Here is an 18,161-nt window from a genome sequence, read left to right on the forward strand (position 1 = left end):
GGAGAGCTCATATATCTTTGATCTGCTTCTGAATTTGATGAACAAATTTAAGTTTTGAAGGAGTTCTAGGGTACATATTCTATCAAAGTAGGGAAGGCAAAAGGCAATTCTTAATCCATTTTGCAATAAAGAGTGTAAATAAATGTGTCAAATAGATAAAAATGTTTGTTGGTGTGTTTTGACCTGTGTATTGCTTTCAAAGAAAGGCTTAGTATACAAATAATCCATAGGCAAAATTTTGCATTTCCTCTGTGTTATTAAAACAGATTGCTTCATCCGCTTTTGAAAGCAGAAATTATGAATTCTACAAATATTAATTAAAAATCTCTGTTAATGTGTGTTTTAGGTGCAAATTTTCTCCTACTTCTCCTTTCAAATAGTTTGTAGGTAACAAGATTAAATGGTAATTCTAGTTTGCTTTCCCATAAAGCAGAATCCATATTCTAACAATTGCATAGTTTGTCTGGTAAGAAAATAGCTGGTTTTAAGACTAATGGATTATTAGGTGTTCTAATAATGGTTATTCTTTCTAGTCTGAAGATGACTTAGCTGAGAAAATGAGAAGCAATGAGATGCTGCAACAAGCTATCAACACTTATGATGAGGTGGTTAGTCTGCCAAATGTCCCTTCAGACCTGATAAAACTGAGCTTGAAGCGAGAAGCAGACAGGCAGCAGTTCCTTGGTAAGTTTTGAGGATGGTATAAAAATTAAAGTTGTCTGAGCAAGGATTTCAAGACATCACTAAGGATGTTAAGCTGACAACTCCATTGAATCTTTGGTTATACTTGTCTTCGTAGTATCTTAAATGAAAGCCATTTTTATTATTTAGATTTTTTCTAGGGAACTAGTGTCTATAATTTAGGATAATAGTGCCTGTAGAAAGCTACAGCAGATGCTATGAGAAGCTATGATGATAGGTAGTCAAAAATTTTTATTGCCAGTCAAAGAAGAAACTTTTCTTTTTCTACTGAAGCTGAAGAAAATCAAGAGGAAATTACTGGCATAAGCAGAGTAAACAGACTCAGAATAAATTTTCAGTAAACATAGAGAAGAATGGAGTTGAACATGGGGAGAACAGCAACAAGATTTAGGTTTAGATTCTAGGTTTAGATCTCAATTCTGTGATGTATGAGAAGCGATGATTAGAATATGAGGCAAAATCAGGAGTTCTGTTCCTATGGGTTGGATTTTTAATATCAAGTTGGTTTGTTCCTGCTTTTCTTTAGCTAGACCTCATTTAGGATGTCAAGGAAGATACTTAATTTAAGCACATGAAGCATGATAAACTTCATAGCAGAAGTAGAGTAGAACTCTTACTTAAAACTAGAAATTAATTGAATTTACTTAATTAAGGTGAAGTTTATTAATATATGTTTACTTCGTTTTGTCCAGTGCTTTGCTATCTGTGTATGATAGAGCAACCAAAGCTTAAATAAAGTTATTTCTGCACTGTGAAGGGTTCTCCACAAGAGGCTGCCATAACACTGTGTGATTGCAGTGATTCTCTGAGATATTCCTGGTACACCCACAGTGACAGCCAGGCAGCTGCATGAGCTCCTGCCTGCACGAGTTTTTCCAGGTTCTCCTTGATTGTGAGTCAAAGTGGATCACTTGACTCTGATTTATGTTTCCTTAGATGTGGTGAAAACGTCTTGCTACCATTTCTTATATCTGCACTTGTAATTAAGTCTTGTTCAATCAAATCAGGTCGCATGAGGGGTTCCCTGGTTACTCTACAGAAATTAGTTCAGCTGTTTCCCGGTGAGACTTCATTCAAGAATGACCTTGGTGTTGGTTACCTCTTGATAGGAGATAACAACAATGCTAAGAAAGTATATGAAGAGGTGAGTTTCCATTCCAGCCAAGGAAAATTATTATTTGCATTCATATGTTCATTTGAAAGATTGATTGATTTTAACTTTTTTAGTTGTTAAACATGTCACATGTGAGATTTTTGCAGGGTTAATACAATTTTTTTTTCTAGTGCAGTCATCTTCTAATTTTAATTTATATTTTCTGCTACTGTCATGCTGAGTTTTTCCTCACTGACAGAAAAATACTGGTTATTTCCATATGCTTAATAATAAAAAATCTTCTCTCTTCTGGAATATATTGACAACACATCTAGATGTGTTGTACGTAACATGTAATAAATAATGCATATTGTAAAAAATGATAACCAGTCTTCAAGACAAGGAAAGCAGAAGTAAGCCAGTTTCTTTACAGGAACATTTCTAACCATGTAATCAAGTAGATCAGTTCTCACAAAGCTTTTTTACCTTAGTTTTTTCATCTTTTTATAGCAGCTTAAAAATCTATTTTTCTTTCACAATGTTTGTAGTGTGGGCAATTCGTTGGATTTATAATTCTGTCTTACACTGTGGTTATCTGGTTGGGGAAACTTCACGGCCAGGAAAGGCCAGTCTGCTCTGTGATCTAGAAACCCTGTTAACATCTGGAAACTGTCTGACAGATGTGGAGTCTGACGTCATTGGTAGAGCACAAATCATCACACCTGACCAGGAATGGTCCTGTTGATGTTGGCACACGTGTGGTGCTTGTGTAGGACAGGCTTGCTAATTGTCTGGTTATGGAGGCTGGAAAGGGATCAGCAGGATTAGTGCCACCTCCTGAGAATAAAGGCCTGATTTTCCATCCCCCACATCTGGGAGGCTGAAGGGAATCTCATCTCTGATAGCTTCTCAAAGAGAAGGAGGGTGTTCAACCACATGGTTGGAAGCAGAAGCCAAACACTAGAAATACAATTTTTTTTCCTCAAGCTCCTCTGGTAGTCTCAGATGTTGCCAGAATAATGTTTGCTTTGCTGCTTTGGCTACTTTTTAGGTCCTTCCATAAAACATTTCTGTCCAATAACTTTTGGCTCGCTGTCAAAATTTCTCAGAGGATTGAAAATATTGGCTTTTAAAGATAGAATTTATTAAACAAACCTGCTACTCAAGCTGCAATGAATTTGAGAAAACAAAAACATACTCCTTTTGGGCAAGATTTTTCCATGCAATTATTCAGTGTTTTGTTGCAAACAACATAATTGTTAGAAATTCTCAATAATCACATGGATTTTGTCTACTTGGAGGAATGTTGTGAATTTGCTATATAATTACTTTGATACTGAATTTTATATACTTCAGAAGAAATACACAGGGCTCTGATTAAGAATATATAGGCAACTGGTGTGCTTTTAACATATTGTTTTCCATTCTTCTTTATCTAGTGTAATTACTCTGTTTTGCAGTTCACTAACACTGAAATAGAATAGAGCACAGTGATGTTCTGTCATTGCAAAAGGAGGACAAATTATTTTTTTTAAGGATTTGGATTAATTTTTTAAAAAATTATGGTGGGTTTGTCCATATTTTAGGTATTACTCAGGCTGAATTCCAACACAATAATGTAATTTTTTGGTTGTAATTCAGGATATGTTTACACTAAGGATTTTAAGAAAGAATACCCAAAGAAACAGGGAGAATCTCGTGTACCTTCTTTGGTTCTTGCTTTTACTGAAGGCTTCTTGCATGATTTTTTGCAGATTGCTTAAGGGCTACATGGCCTGCTCTGGAGTGCTTTGCTCAGCTGTTGCAAGGCATATTTAGAAAGTGCTTTGTTTTGAGTTTGTACCATCAGTGATCAGGTTCTCTGCATGGTAGAGAAAGGGGCAAAATGAAGAGTTGTTCTGAGGGCCTCAAGGAGACGTCTTACTCTTCCCATGATTTTTTAAAAAGCTGGGAAACTTCTGCAGTGTGACTAATTCCTTTTCATTTGTGTAATTTTTTGATACAAAAATGTTAAGAGAGCACAGACAAGAGTGTGAACTCATTGCTGCAAAGTAGATACCACCAATATTTATGAATCCTGTGTTCTGTTTCCCAGTGTAAGGATGTTCGTGCATTTTATTCAAGCGTTCTTTAGTGCAGAAAGCACAGGCATCTTAGACTTCAGTACCCATCCTCAAGAGAGCATACCCTTCATTCAACTTAAAGTCTCATGTTTTTGTTGATTTCCCTCTAGCCTTACACATGGTTGTCTAAATTCCTGTGTATGTGGTACTTATTTCTGGTGCTCAGGAAAATTCCCAAGTAGTTAAATACTCTTCTCTGCGGAGGAAATTAAACTCCAAATTTCCCATTTCCTGGGAAGCTGACAGATTCGTGGGCAAAATCTTTACTTCCTGCTGTAGCATTTCAATCTCTATTCAGTGTCACTGATCTGTGTTAAGCATGCACTGGGCACATGCAACCAGCTGGACCCATCACAGGCACTGTTCTCTACATGGGATCACAGTACATGCCATTTCAGACCACACTAACCCGAGCTTGCATCATCTCCAAGGAACTGAATAGAAGCCCAGGGACTCCTAGTAGTTGAAAACTTTCTGCTTTTGCTTCACATTTAATTGCCAGTTTACTTATTTTCCAGTCAATTCTTATTTTTCTTTCCAATTTTGTTACATCTTAGCAGCTTATTTTAAAAGTCCTTAATAGATGTTTTTTCTTTTAGTTACAGAAGCAATGTGTATAAACACTGAACTTCACACCAAGAGAGTTTTTTGCTTCCAGCTGTAGTGTGGTATAGTATAACTTGCCCAAAATTCACTTTCCTAGTTTGTGTTTGCCAGAATTTTTTAATGAACCACATATGGAAAATGGTGTCCCGCTGGAGAGGATCTCAGTTTTCTCTCTAATATTAAATCGTTTTCTTTTGAATATTGCACTTAGGGACATGGAAACATAATGTTAAGGGTAATCCTAGTAGAATTCAGAGCTACTTCTATTTTCAAAGAGAACATAACTTTAAAAGTAGTCCAGATAGAATTAGAAGTATTTTGGTTCAAACATCCATAGATTGTAAAAAAAGACAGTGTAAGAGAACTTTGTAAGACTTGTTGCCCTTTTTCTGCCTCCATGCTGAGGCATGTGTGCATGGTTCAGTGCAGCATCATAGAGACAGGCATAAGCCAGCTCTGATTGAGCTATCTCAGGTACCAAAACCAGAATATCCACATTAACACAGTACTCTGCCATAGCTAATTAGTTTCTGATAGCCCCAGAGGTTAATTTCTATATTCATGATTAATATTTAATGGGCTATGAGCAGTTTAGTAAAACTTATTTCTAAACATAATTAATATTGCACGCAGCAACAGCAACAGAGTAATACAATTTACATTAAATACTTCCAGTGTAATTTCTGCTGATTGTATCTCTTTGCTTCTCTTTAGGGGCTCTGAATGTAGATCATTCCTTAATGCAACTCGGCATAGTTTAAATGAACCGTAATACAGAAAATTCTATTCTGTCTTAATTAATCAGATAGCTTTGTCCTATAGTTAAAGAAACTGTAACAAAATTGTGTGGCTAATAAATATTTCTGTCAGTCATTTCATTTCTCCCTGCAGGTACAGATTCTTGGATCAAAATAATTATACACAGAATCCTGTAGTCAAAAGGCATAAGATGCAGAAGGTGGTAGTGTAATCTTATAGTAGGGATCAAGCTCATCCTTACTGTGCTACTTTTTCCTAATAATGTCTCATACTATGGACTTCCAATAGACTCTTAAATTGTTTGTTCCTTCATAAGTATTTTCTGTGAAAAGAAGTAAAATGTTGCTATTTTTAACTCATAACATTTTGTACCTTCATGGCTATGATTTTTGGTTTTGCTTGGATGTAGTTGGTGTGTTTAAGATTTGAGAAAAGAGAGAAATTGGTCCAGAAAACTTCTTATGATTTTGCTTGTAATTATTTTGATTGAAAAGTGATCTCAGACAGTGACTAGAAAAGGCAGAGGGAAATAACTATAATGTATGCAGGCATTTTATCCATGGCATAAGTTTAGTAGCTTCAAAAATGGATTTAGGCAAGACAAATTGCTCATCTGTCTGTTGTTTTGTATTTAGCAGCTGTCTAGACATTCAGTGGTTATCAGCCTCTGTAGTTCCACTGCCTGCCAGGCTCCTGTGATGATCCTCACAGGCTGAGGGTCTATCCTGATAAGACTGTCCACCCTTATTTTAAGGAAAGAAGAGGTGTAAAAACAGATTAACTTAACCATGTAATTGATATTGCATACAGCTACAAATTATATTGAATATGTACATCATAGAAATGCAGAGCTGAAAAGTAGATCAAGATATTCTCTCTAATTTTTGCCCTTGAACTTAAATTATCTGACTGGTGTTGGGGGTGCATGTTTCAGGATTCAGGTTGGCAGCTTCACACCTCCTTCCCCTGAAACACTGCCCCACACACTGATCCTTTCCTACAGCTGTTCCTGTACTCACAAATCCTTCTCTTCCACATTCCCCATGAAATATCCATCTCTGGACATTTGCCCATGAGTTTCTCTTCTCTGCAAAATTAAGCTAGTTTGTAAACTCAGATATGATCTGAATCTTGTTGAAGGTACAAAATCTTTTAGCTGAATTTAGTGTGCTTGGTCTTGGTCAAAGAGTGCAGCGCACAACTACAAGAATAATTTATCCATCAGCTTCTAGTGTGAAAGCACACTGAGTCACTACTGCAGTAGACTTTTTATTACCTTTTTTCTCATGACCAGAAAAGTGCACACTGTTCCAGAGAGTGCTCCAGTTCACCACTGCGCTGAGAGTGCCCTTGGTGTTCCAGGGTTTGCACATCCCCATCTCACAATGCTGGCATTACATTACAGCTTCTTTCTAAATTGTAGTCATTATGCTTCATGTATTTTCTCTTGCAAAAACTAGTTTGGCACCATTGGAAATCTACCTAATTTAAAACTATTTCAGGTATGTTTCTGCTGCAGCTTTTTTCAAGAGTAGGTGCTTTCCTTCTGATTAGTCAAACATGGAATAAATAAGTTAATTGTTAATAGTGGGTTTAATTCTGTAATGCAGTATGCTGTAACTCAAGAGAGAAGTGTAGGAAAGGACAGAGAAGTGAAAAATAAAGCAGTTTCTGTTGAAATTATTTTACTTCTGAGACTCCAAAGTTTGGCTCATCTGGAGAAAGCACAAAAGTGATTGAGGAAAAGAAAGCACAGACATGCCAAGGGTTTACCTGAGAATCAGTAACGGAAGAAAATACCACTGCATTACTAAATAGTGTTATGTACCCAGGTTTGTTAATTTGCATAGATTCATACAGGTGTATTTAATTCATTTTCTCTCAATCAGGTTCTAAGTCTGGCTCCAAATGATGGTTTTGCCAAAGTACATTATGGCTTTATCCTGAAGGCAGAAAACAAGATAGCAGAGAGCATACCTTATCTACAGGTACTTTTTCACCCACAGTGAATGTTTTACCAGCAAAAAGTAGAATTGGAGTGTATAAAATGTATCAGATTTGAAGTGTACCAATTATAAATCACTGCTTAAGCTATTTGTTGGAGCTATACTAGTGTATCGCTGCTTATGAACTGAAATTTGAATTATGAAATTTGTACATTGAAAACCATCAATCCTTAAATGTCAAGTATTTGTTTTATTAATGGTTAACCCAAAGGTCTCTGAGCCTTAAATTTTTTGAGGTCAGTAGTATGCTGCAAACCTAAGGGTCTTGAAAGATCCAGAGAAGCCTTATGTATACTTCTGAGTGTTTGGGAAGAAATACTACAAAATAAAACCTTGATCCAGCTCTATAAAATGCTTGTGTATATGTTTATAGGGTCAGGGGCAAGTATCCATCTCTGAATATGCCTCTGTCTTGGAGAGATTGAAGGGAGAAGCTGTGAGATTTGGAAAACTGGTAACATTTCTCAATGACTTTCTACTGACATATTATATTTATTCAGCTGAAGTTCCAGGTTACCGTGGTGGTTACATTTTTTACCTAATTTCATAGCCTGTCTCTTGCACAGGATTGACAGACTATTTACAGCAATCAAATTAATCAAATTAGAAGTCCTGTAAGTTTTCTTATACCTTTCATATTTTTTTATTTATTTATGTAATTTTTAGGAAGGACTGGAGTCTGGTGACCCTGGCACAGATGATGGACGTTTTTATTTTCATCTAGGTGACGCGTTACAGAGAATGGGAGACAAAGAGGTACAAGTTTAACCTATTCCTGCTTTAAAATCTGAATCTGTGAGTGGCTGCAGAATCCAGAAAAGCACTTAATGATGGGCTTAATGGTGAAAACAAGAGTAGTCTGATTGCAAGAACAATCCAGCACGTGTGTGTAGAAGTCAAGATGCTCAACAGCAACAATCTGTTGTAGGCATTGCAATATAATCTCTTAGCATCCCTTGCTTTAGATTTAACTGAAGATGTTTAAGCCGGCACAGGGCAGCTTGAAACAAGGGACTAAAAATTTGCAAAAATTTTAATGTTTCTGGAATCTGTTTTCTGCTTATATCACAACACAGATTTAAATGAGAGTTAAAAGAATCAACTACATGTATATTACTGAATACAAGTCCTTGTATAACACTGTTTTGTAAATCTTCCATTCTTTCCAAGGAAAAAGGACCAATGAGTATGTGATAAAAGAGGATCATGAGAGGACTGAATGTATGGGCTGAGTTACGAAATTTTTTCAGTAACTAAATTAGCAAATCAATCAGGAAAGCAGAGCTTTTTACTATGTGTCTGTTGAGTTGCCAACAAAAACAAACATATGATGCTGGAAGCCATAAGATTTTTCTCTTTTGTGTATTTGAAATCAAATTATACTTAAAAGCGAAATTTAAATGTATGATTTTCCACTATGGTCATGGAAGGGGAGCAAAAGACCTTTTTTGAAGACTCTGATTAGACATGTACTTTAATATGGGCATGAATTTAAAAACAACAGCAAAAAAAAATTTCCAATTCCTAGGTGGGAAATATGAAGAGAATGAGCACTAAAAATCAGAGTAGAAATAGCCATGTAAATCACTGCTTTTTAATTACTTACCCAGTAATGTGTGCAATATTAATACCTAAAAAAACTGTAAAAAATGCTGACCCCTTTAGTGCTGTGGGAGTTCTCCAGTATGATCTGTAGACAAGTGGGCTGTGATGAAGCCTCTGTGTGTGTGATCTTTCTCAAGCCTAGTTCATCAGGTTATAATTCATGGAACTTTATTATAATACTTTATACATGCAGTAGATATAGAATGTAATATCTGAATTTTAAGTTAGATTGCCTTCCCTGCAATATTCTTCCAATGAGATTTTTTTTAAATTGTTTACTTATAAGTGAGCAGTAGTTTACCTGATTTTACTTAGAAACACATGCACACACAGAGGCTGCTTTCACAGTCTATCTAAATCTGTCTCCTCTCAAATCCCTGTACATTTCCATGGGACATTCTGGGTTGAGTTGCTGAGCCTAGAACGTCCCATTACCATGTTTGACTAAAGATACCATGCAGGTGTAATTAATGTACAGCATCTCTTAGCCCAGGATAATGATGTGTTAATGTTTATGGAGTTAATGGCCAAATCTGCTGTAGAAAAAATTTAATTAATGACAAATGAACTTCTTGGGATAGAGGAGACTTCTAAATATATCAGTGGAAAGTCCATTGTTCAGCTAAATTTTTCTCACTGACCTTGCTAGACTTGCTGAATTTCAATATTTAATCAAGGAAACAGATCAATATTTAAGTTAGATGTGAAATTGCTATCACTGAAGGTTTGTTGAAGGGAGATATTCATCTATTAGAGCTAAATCAGGAGTTATGAATGTGGCCTTGGGAAATGTTAGAGGAACAGTATTGAGTATGCCCTTTCCAACTATAATTTGATAAAATACCATATTGGCTTAAGAAAAGAGAAATTAAAACCGTGGAAGTTGTTACACAACAAAGCACTCTTCACACAGAATGTATAAACTGGGTGCATCTCAAACAATTTCTGTCCTGGAAAAGTGAGGTACACTGTTGTAGCTGTCCATGTTCCCCTGCCAAGACCTGCATGAGAAAAGAAATGGTTCTCACAGAGTCTTGGGAATGGAAAGGATGAGTGAGGCAGCCTAACCCTATTCCATCCTGGTAACGGCAATTTCCATAGCACAATTCTTGTAATAAATAAAAATTATTTGTATTATGCATTGTCATAATAATTGATGTATCTTAAAGAGCAGCAGCATACATAGTCATTGCTCAGGGGCTGAAACAAATAACTCATTCCCCTTATCATTTGGGCTAAGTCCAGACATTGCAATTGAGTGAAGGCAGTCAGCATGAACCATCTATTGATATCTCACTGGTATTTTAACTTTGGGGAACAAATGTTATAAATCCTAATGCTTCCATTTCAGACAGTTAACCAAAATGACATCAACATTTACAGATATACTGTGTATTACCTTTGTGTATTACCTTATTATTTTTTTGACCCATGCACAATTTTACTGAGCTTCTTTAGGGAGAAAAAGATGACAGTTTATAGATCATCTGCAGTTATTCTGTTCATCCACACCATTGTGTACTTCAAATAAATACTGTAGGGCAACAACATATTGAAGACTTTGCTCCATACTTTGGGAGAGTTATAAAGATCAGAGGACCACATTTTTCAAAAACTTTCTTCAAGTTTACAGACTCTCAACAAGGACTTTTGCCAGTTTCTGTTCAAGGCAGGGATTGCTGCCTGCCTCAGTCCTTCTGCTCTGGAATTATTATTCTTATTTTTCCTTACTTAGCTGTCCTTTTTTTTTTTAGTTTGTGGTGGGTTTGTTTTTTTGGTGTTTTTTTTTTTGGGGGGGAGGGGAGGGTGTTGTTTATTTTTTTGTTTATTGGGGGATTTTTTTAAATTATGTTGTCTGAAATATTGCAGCTGTAGCAGCAATATTGGGCAGGAAGGAGGCAGCTCTGTATAACTTTCTCTGCCTATGGTTTCTCACAGTACTACAAATGCTGGATCTTTTCTTTCCAAGCATCTCATTTTCTTTCTTTGCTTTTTTTGCTGCTATGCAGGGGTAAAGCAAGTTGTGTAAAGGGAGAGTAAAGACAAGCAAAGGTCCAGTATTAACTTCAGCAAGTTTCTGTCATGTGATCCATTTTGGTGTGGCAAAAAACATTTGAAGAAACTCAAGTGCCTTTAAGTATTCGATAATTAACACTTTAAGTCGTTTTTGTTTTCATCATCACAGCATCTCCACTGGCAGCAGAAGACAGTCATCTTTCACTTGTAGGTAGAGGATTGAAACAGAGAAAATTAAATTGAATAAGATGAAAAACAATTGGATATTCCAAGGACAGGCCCATATTAGATGTGAATGGGTGTGAGAAGATTATCCTGTTTTGTTAATGTTGGACTGGACTGTCTTGGCCAACTGATCTATTTTGTTATTTGGGGTTTTTTTTTGTTTGTTTGTGGGGTTTTTTTTCCCCTTAAAGAATTCATTTTATTAAAAGAATAACCCCAAGATCTGAAGAGACAGTCTGCTACCTTGCCAGGAAGTGTTACTTTTTTCCTGTAGGAGCTTGGCTGATATGAATTTGGTTGTTTACAACTACAATGTTTTAGGCATACAAGTGGTACGAACTTGGATACCAAAGAGGTCACTTTGCATCAGTTTGGCAGCGCTCCCTCTACAATGTCAAGGGACTGAAAGCTCAGCCTTGGTGGACAGCAAGGGAAACTGGGTATACAGAACTGGTGAAGGTAAGGCTTCATTATACTCATTATACTTCTTTTTTTATTAAAATTATAGCTATAATTTCAGCTATTAAGCAGAGAAAATGCTAATCAATAAGGTCAGAACTACTGACTGTGAATTCCAGACACCACTGTCAGACTGAGCACAAGACTTAAGTAAGATGCTATAAAATAAGCTTAGACATTTTCGAATTTGCGAATGGGGACAGGATGGCTGAAATTATTAATAAATACAAAATTTGCATGATAGACAAATGTAACATCTCAAGTGGAAAATGACAGCACAATTTGGTAATGTCTGGAATACCCATTGTGAATTTTTAATTAGTCAGGAAAGGCTGTGCTTTTGAGCCCTTGTGTAATATTTAGTGACTTCGGAAGCTTTTAATTGCATGAGACAAAAAAGTGTAGATTCCCAGTGATGGATTTAACAAAAGATAATAATGCAGAATTTAAATTCTTTAAAAGGTTTTTTTATTTATTTAATGCAAGGCAAGTAGTGTGGTTGTTGTTCATAACAGTAACTTTTATTTCCAAAATTGCTTTTTTTTTTTGTTAATTTACTACAATTCTAATAATAATTCCTAAAAAATTAGGAAGAGCCTATTTTCCTGTATGTTTCAATTATTGGTGTGTGGTTTAGAGAAACCATTATGGATAAATTATTAAAACCCAAAAAAGTATATATTATAAGGAACAGAGTCCTTCAGAATAGTTGTTTCTTTATACTTAGTTACATAGCATGTTTAAAAAAAACACTATGGAATGACGGTTATTTAAAAAAAAAAAAAAAAGTAGTTTAAAAAAAGGAAAGATTGCTCTTTGTTATGGTTTTGATGGCAACACAAATAAGGCTAGAAATTTAGATTAAAGTGTGATTCTCTGATGTGATCTCAGCCACACCAAAAAGCAGTGAGCTTTATGGATTAGCACATGAAATGTGCTCGTATTGAACTAATTGTTGAGGTATGTGGGGAATGGATGCTTCTTGCCATAAAAGATATGGAGAAACTGGGAACTTCTTAATATGTTTCTGTCAAACAAAAAGGAAATATACATATTATTTGATTGGTGTTTTAGAGCTACATGCAGTGTTGTTTTACAGTTCCTTACATGTAAACCTTCCAAATTCCTGTGTCACGGAAGGTAATGATCCATTCACCCTTGGCATGAGTCAGCTTTGAAGGGTGAAAGAATTCAGTTGAAGTTATGAAATGGCCAGAGCTTCACCTTAAGGGGAATTTTTCAGATCAGTCAGGCTGGATATGGAGGTGTTGTTTTGGATCAGCATCTTGAGTGGCTCCTAGAAGAACTGCTCAGGAATCCAGCAAGGATAAAAATTCACCCCTGACCTCCACAGTACAACTGCCTCTCTGGAATTCAATAATACCTTTTCTTTCCAATCATTTGGTGTTACGTGTTTATTAGCAATATGTCAATGAATCTAGATTAAATTGTGATGGTAAATTACTTGTGCAGGTATCATAATTTGGAAGCAGTAAGATATTTAAGGCAACACTCACAGTTTAAAGTGTAAAGCAAAATGTAGTTATGTGCATCAGGACACATATTTGTTTTGGGGTTTTTTTTTTTTTTGTAACTCAAGAAAATACTTGAAGTTTTGAAAGAAAGCAGGTTTGATTCTGATTGCATGCAATGCTGCAAGCAAGACTAGAAGTAATATTCTTCAGGAAAGAGCAAAACATTATTGACATTAGTTTTCTAATTTCTGAAGTACTCCAACTTCTATACATGTTTTAGTTAAAAAAATTATTTCCCATTCTCACAGAGCAAAAACCAATCAACAGTTAGTTCCTACTGCTTCATTTCTTTACATTTCTCTTCTGTCTGTGTGGGAAATGCTTCCAAATCACCGTGGTAGAATTCAATATGGACATATAGTATACACAGCCATGGAGGCCCTGAACCTCTCTCTGAGTTTCACTGCTTGTTAAATGGGAATGAACTATTTTCAATAACTTGGTATCTTAATAATGCTAACTGAGCATTTATTTGGGGCTGGGGCTGAACTCTCTTTGGTTCATTCCCTTAACCAGCACAGCTGTGGTCAGTGACATCTTACAGCACAGACCTGACTTGATTTTCTTATAAAGGGTAATCTAGTTTCTTGGGCCTAGAGATGGAGATGTGAATTTTGACAGTGCCTTGCTTCTTCCACAGAAAGTCTAAAGAGAAAATTGTCTTTTTTCAGTATTCTCAGTTTAATAACTTCCTTCTGAGGGGCATTCAGCTTAACTAGCTGTAATCATACCAACTGAAACATACTGTCCATGCTAGTGGCATTGTTTGCAAGTGAAAAAAAGGGGTATCGCCACAGGATGATTCATTTTTACAATGCTAAATAACTGTCTAAGCGTGGCATGTCTCCTTTTCTGGTGTTAACTGTCCTACTGCTTTACTTAAAAAATGGGTCCTGATGCTTAACTTCCTGATGGTTAAGGTGAAAAAAAGACAGTCTCCTACTTTATCTCTTTTAATATTACCTGCTTGCCTGGATGTCTTAAGGAAGAGGGTTTTGGGCTGGGTTTTTTTTGGGGGGGAGGCAGGGAAGACTGAGAATCTCAGTAACACTTATCAGGACATTGTAGATCTTAATTAGTGGAACTGTGCTGAAGGGAAGTGGAGTTTTGAATCTCTCTGAAGCTCACTGAGGCTTAATGTTTTTCCTTGAAAGAATAGGGAGAGGCACCTGATTTCTCAGGGAGAAGAAAATATGAACCTTTATATTAGGAAGGATGTGGTGAGTGACTTACGTAGAGATGTTCTGCTAATGTTTCTGATTTACAGGTATTTTAGGCCTTTGGATCTGGGGATTCAAGAAACTGTCTTCCTCTTTTGACCTCAGCTGAAAGAAAACCTTACTTTCATCTTTGAAAACCCATCCTTTTCCCTTGGGATGATTAGCTTTCCTCAGCCAGTCTTATTGAGTCATTGCATCTTTCTCCAGTACCTTCTGTAGAACTTCATTTATAGCATTATTCTATTCTGGTGCTCATATAAAAAATAGTGAAAGAGATACAATGGTGTTGGATCCTAGAGACTTTCCACTGGTCTGAAATTAATATGTAGGCAATGATTTAATTAACTTTGTCCTTTCTGCATGTTGTGTCCTTTAACATTTGGAAAGGACCCAGACGATGCTTTGCCAATAATTTACTACAATTTACTGATATAAATTTTATTATATAAATTTTTAAGTGCATCAAGAAAAGTGCATTGCAGAAAGGCAATGAAAGTATTGGCAGCAGCACATATCTTTATAGTTTTCCATAGGTTGACAGCTGGGCCTTAATGGTTTAGGTAATAATAGCTAAACATTCATAGTCAAGGGAGAAATTAAATTGAAATGTGTATTTAAAGTGTGGTTGGATGCTTTAAGGGGAGCCTTGTGTTGAAAGGAGAAAAGATGATGCGTACAGGTGCTGATGTTTAAGCTCTCTGAGTGACTGAATGGGTGCAAGGAATCTATTGTTAACCCCTTGCTTGGAGGTTATCAGCGTTACCCAGTGGAGAGGTGGTAACTGATTGTGAATGCTTTCCTGTTCTGTTTCCATAACAAAGTGAAGTACATTAAACTCTTCACCACAATTTTATTTTATAGTTCAGTGGATTAAAATGGATGTGTGGTCAGTAGTTATGCCTCACATGAGGGGTAGCCACCTCTTAATCTCTTCCTGTGTCATTTATAACCGTGCTTTTAAAGGGTTTGACAGCACAGAGTAAGGATACTTTCAATGTAATAGTCTCACATAAAAACCTCCAATATTAAACAATCCCTATTTAAATAAAATCTACATTATTGCCAGATGTACAGCAACTGTAAACTTCAATTGTTATTAGAAACAGTATTTTAAAAGCCATATGGAGGTTTATGGGAATCAGCTGCTAGCAAACAAGTGCATATGCTCCCAGTGCTTGTTGCCTCCTGATTTTTCAGTTGTAATCAGGATACTGCACCAAATACAATATTAATTTAATGCTCTAATCTGGAGCTTGAGGAAGCACAGAAGAACTTGTAATATCTTTTAAACTTTTCCAGTTTTGTTGCTCCATATCACTTTAAATTGAGGCTGGTGTGAGTGTAGGTTATTCTTTTCTTTCTCTTCTACAGCCGGTGCAAAACCAGGTACTCAAGCTGGCATTTCCTTTTGTAGATAGGCTAGTGCTGAATAAGTAGCAGCACTATTCTTATATACATCTCTGATAAGGTTGCAATTTTCAATCTTTTTTTTTGTACACTTACACTTTTTGGAAAAGTCAGTTTTTCAAAGATATTCTAAAGAAAAAAAACAACCCCAAAACAACCCTCTGCATTTTTACTTAATGCTAACTGTTAAATGAGTGTTATAGAAACCATCAATGAGGGAGAATAATGTGAATACACTAGGAAAAATAAGTGTTCTTCCCCATTTTTTGAGAGAAAAAACCAATTTGTTATGACAGATTACTGTAATAACAGAAGTGAAATCCATATTTTCATACATTTTAGCCTAGCTAAAATTGTTCTAGTGGGAGAAAGTAGCTGTATTATCTACTATGTGTTCTAGCTAAAGTTTGCTTTGTTGAGCCTTTTATGATCTAGCAATACAAACCAATTTTGTCAGATCAACTTTTCCTTTAAGTAAAAAAAACTCAAGTGGAAAATGCAGCTGTTTAATTTACATGAGAATGGCTAATAAACATATGAAGTTTTAAGACTAAAAGGGGGCACTTATATCACCTAGCACCTAAAGCACCTTTTACTCATCATATAAGGAGGTAGTGTGGGAACATACCATAGCTTATTTCAGTGTGAAATGGGTTGAAAATGTCTTACAGAAATGCATTGTTCAAGAGCACAAAGGGAAAATGAAAACTATTCACCCAAAATAAGGTATAGTGAGAAAAGTAAGCTGTTGGGAAATTGAAGTTCCTTTTATCCAGATCCATTGTTATACTGTGGGTTTTCCATTTATATTGCTATAACATTAAAATGACTTATTATTGGTAGAATAAAAGGTTTTCTAAGCTGATTTCTCCAAATATAATGTCCTAAGGCAGCAGAGAACAGAAATTTTAATTCTGCTATTTTGTGGGTTTTTATGTGTGAAGTGTAAGGCAGCTCACATGTTCTCAATCATTGTGTCCATAAGTGATCACCTGGCATTTCAAGTTACATATGACTTTTGCAATAGCATCAACACATGCAAGTGAATCTCAGCAAGCTTTTTTTAAGGTTTCAATCATAAACTTCAACTCAAGTGGTGTGTTTGAATTTGGCCTCTTTGGCCTGTAATATGCTGCCAACACCTGGAGTTCCAGGTTATGTAAGTGGTTTTCCAGTTCCAGAATGATTCCAGGTCACATGCACAGCATTTAGGAAGATCAATACATTTAGCTTGCAATACAAAATGATCACTTAAAGAGCCCTTAGGCTCATCAGAAAGCAAGTCAAAGTCAGGCCTGGTCTGCAAAGAGGCTGGCTATTGTCGAAATTTTACAATCCCAATATAATTGAAGAGTGGTGTGAAAGTTATTTTTCCTGCCTTAACATTTCAGAAGGGGATAGAATTTAAAGCAACTTGATAATAATGACAAGCACTTTCTTTTATTGTTTTTAAATATATAAAAAAAGCTAATAATGACAGGAAAAAATAAAAATGGTACTAAAGCCAAACAGTAATTTCTCAGTGCAGTAACATGGCTCTCACAACAGTCCTTAGAGAAAAACTGGAAGCTCATTCGGGATGAGGGTCTTGCTGTGATGGATAAAAAACGAAGCCTCTTCCTGCCTGAAGATGAGAACCTACGGGAGAAAGGAGACTGGAGCCAGTTTACCTTATGGCAACAAGGTAAAACATTCTGTATTCTTCTATTACTTCAATTTCATTATCCCAGATTAACATAGTGTAATAAGGAGTATCATCACAGCTTTTTCTAGAACTGTTTTTGTAATCAGTATGTACAGAGGAAGGGAACTGATCAAACAAGGTTCGGGACTCCTGTGACAATGAACAGGAGTTCTTCATTCTAAACCATGCTGTCCCCAAATACCTCTAAGGGTCCCTTGAGTATGGTAACTGTTCAATGAGTGTACTCCTCTTCTGGCAAGGCTGCCAACTCTTTTACCTGGTAATGCATAGTGCAGATCAGCCTGAGGGAAGATGGGGACCTGGGAGAGGGCACATTCTCAGTTCTGTGTTGCCAGCTAGGGGAGCTCTGTCATTCAGAAACGCTATGAGCAAAAGAATATGACTTTAATATGCCTGCTGCCCTGCCCCTGAGCTGTGCACTGGGAGGCCCAACTCTTGGAATGACTTAAATTCTTATAAAACTCCACATATGAAAGAGTACTGCCAAATAAAATATTAAAAAGCAAATTAATATAAAAATATAATCTGGTGTTGAAATTTTATTATACTGGGAGCATTTTAAATCTTTTTTTTCCTATGCACCCACATTAGTGATTATATGTTTAAAATAGCACTTTTTAAATGGTAGAAAGCCTGGTGTTCACAAATAATGTAAAAGTAAAATGAGTAGGCTGCTATGATATTACAACATGGAGGTACT

At 36.1% G+C, this 18,161-nt stretch overlaps 1 protein-coding gene across 3 annotated transcripts in view; it reads left to right on the top strand.

Annotated features, from left to right (window-relative positions):
• ASPH (aspartate beta-hydroxylase) overlaps window positions 1-18,161 on the top strand; it is a 113,723-nt gene that overhangs the window by 80,486 nt on the left and 15,076 nt on the right. For all 3 annotated transcript variants that reach the window (XM_041473731.1, XM_041473734.1, XM_041473732.1), the window contains 6 exons: window positions 534-684; window positions 1,710-1,846; window positions 7,173-7,271; window positions 7,956-8,045; window positions 11,457-11,594; window positions 17,305-17,440. In XM_041473731.1, the coding sequence (XP_041329665.1) occupies window positions 534-684; window positions 1,710-1,846; window positions 7,173-7,271; window positions 7,956-8,045; window positions 11,457-11,594; window positions 17,305-17,440 (751 nt within the window). The remainder of the gene's footprint in view (window positions 1-533; window positions 685-1,709; window positions 1,847-7,172; window positions 7,272-7,955; window positions 8,046-11,456; window positions 11,595-17,304; window positions 17,441-18,161) is intronic.

This window comes from Pyrgilauda ruficollis, unplaced genomic scaffold, assembly GCF_017590135.1.
Source record: "Pyrgilauda ruficollis isolate IOZ18807 unplaced genomic scaffold, ASM1759013v1 scaffold30, whole genome shotgun sequence".
NCBI lineage: Eukaryota > Metazoa > Chordata > Aves > Passeriformes > Passeridae > Pyrgilauda > Pyrgilauda ruficollis.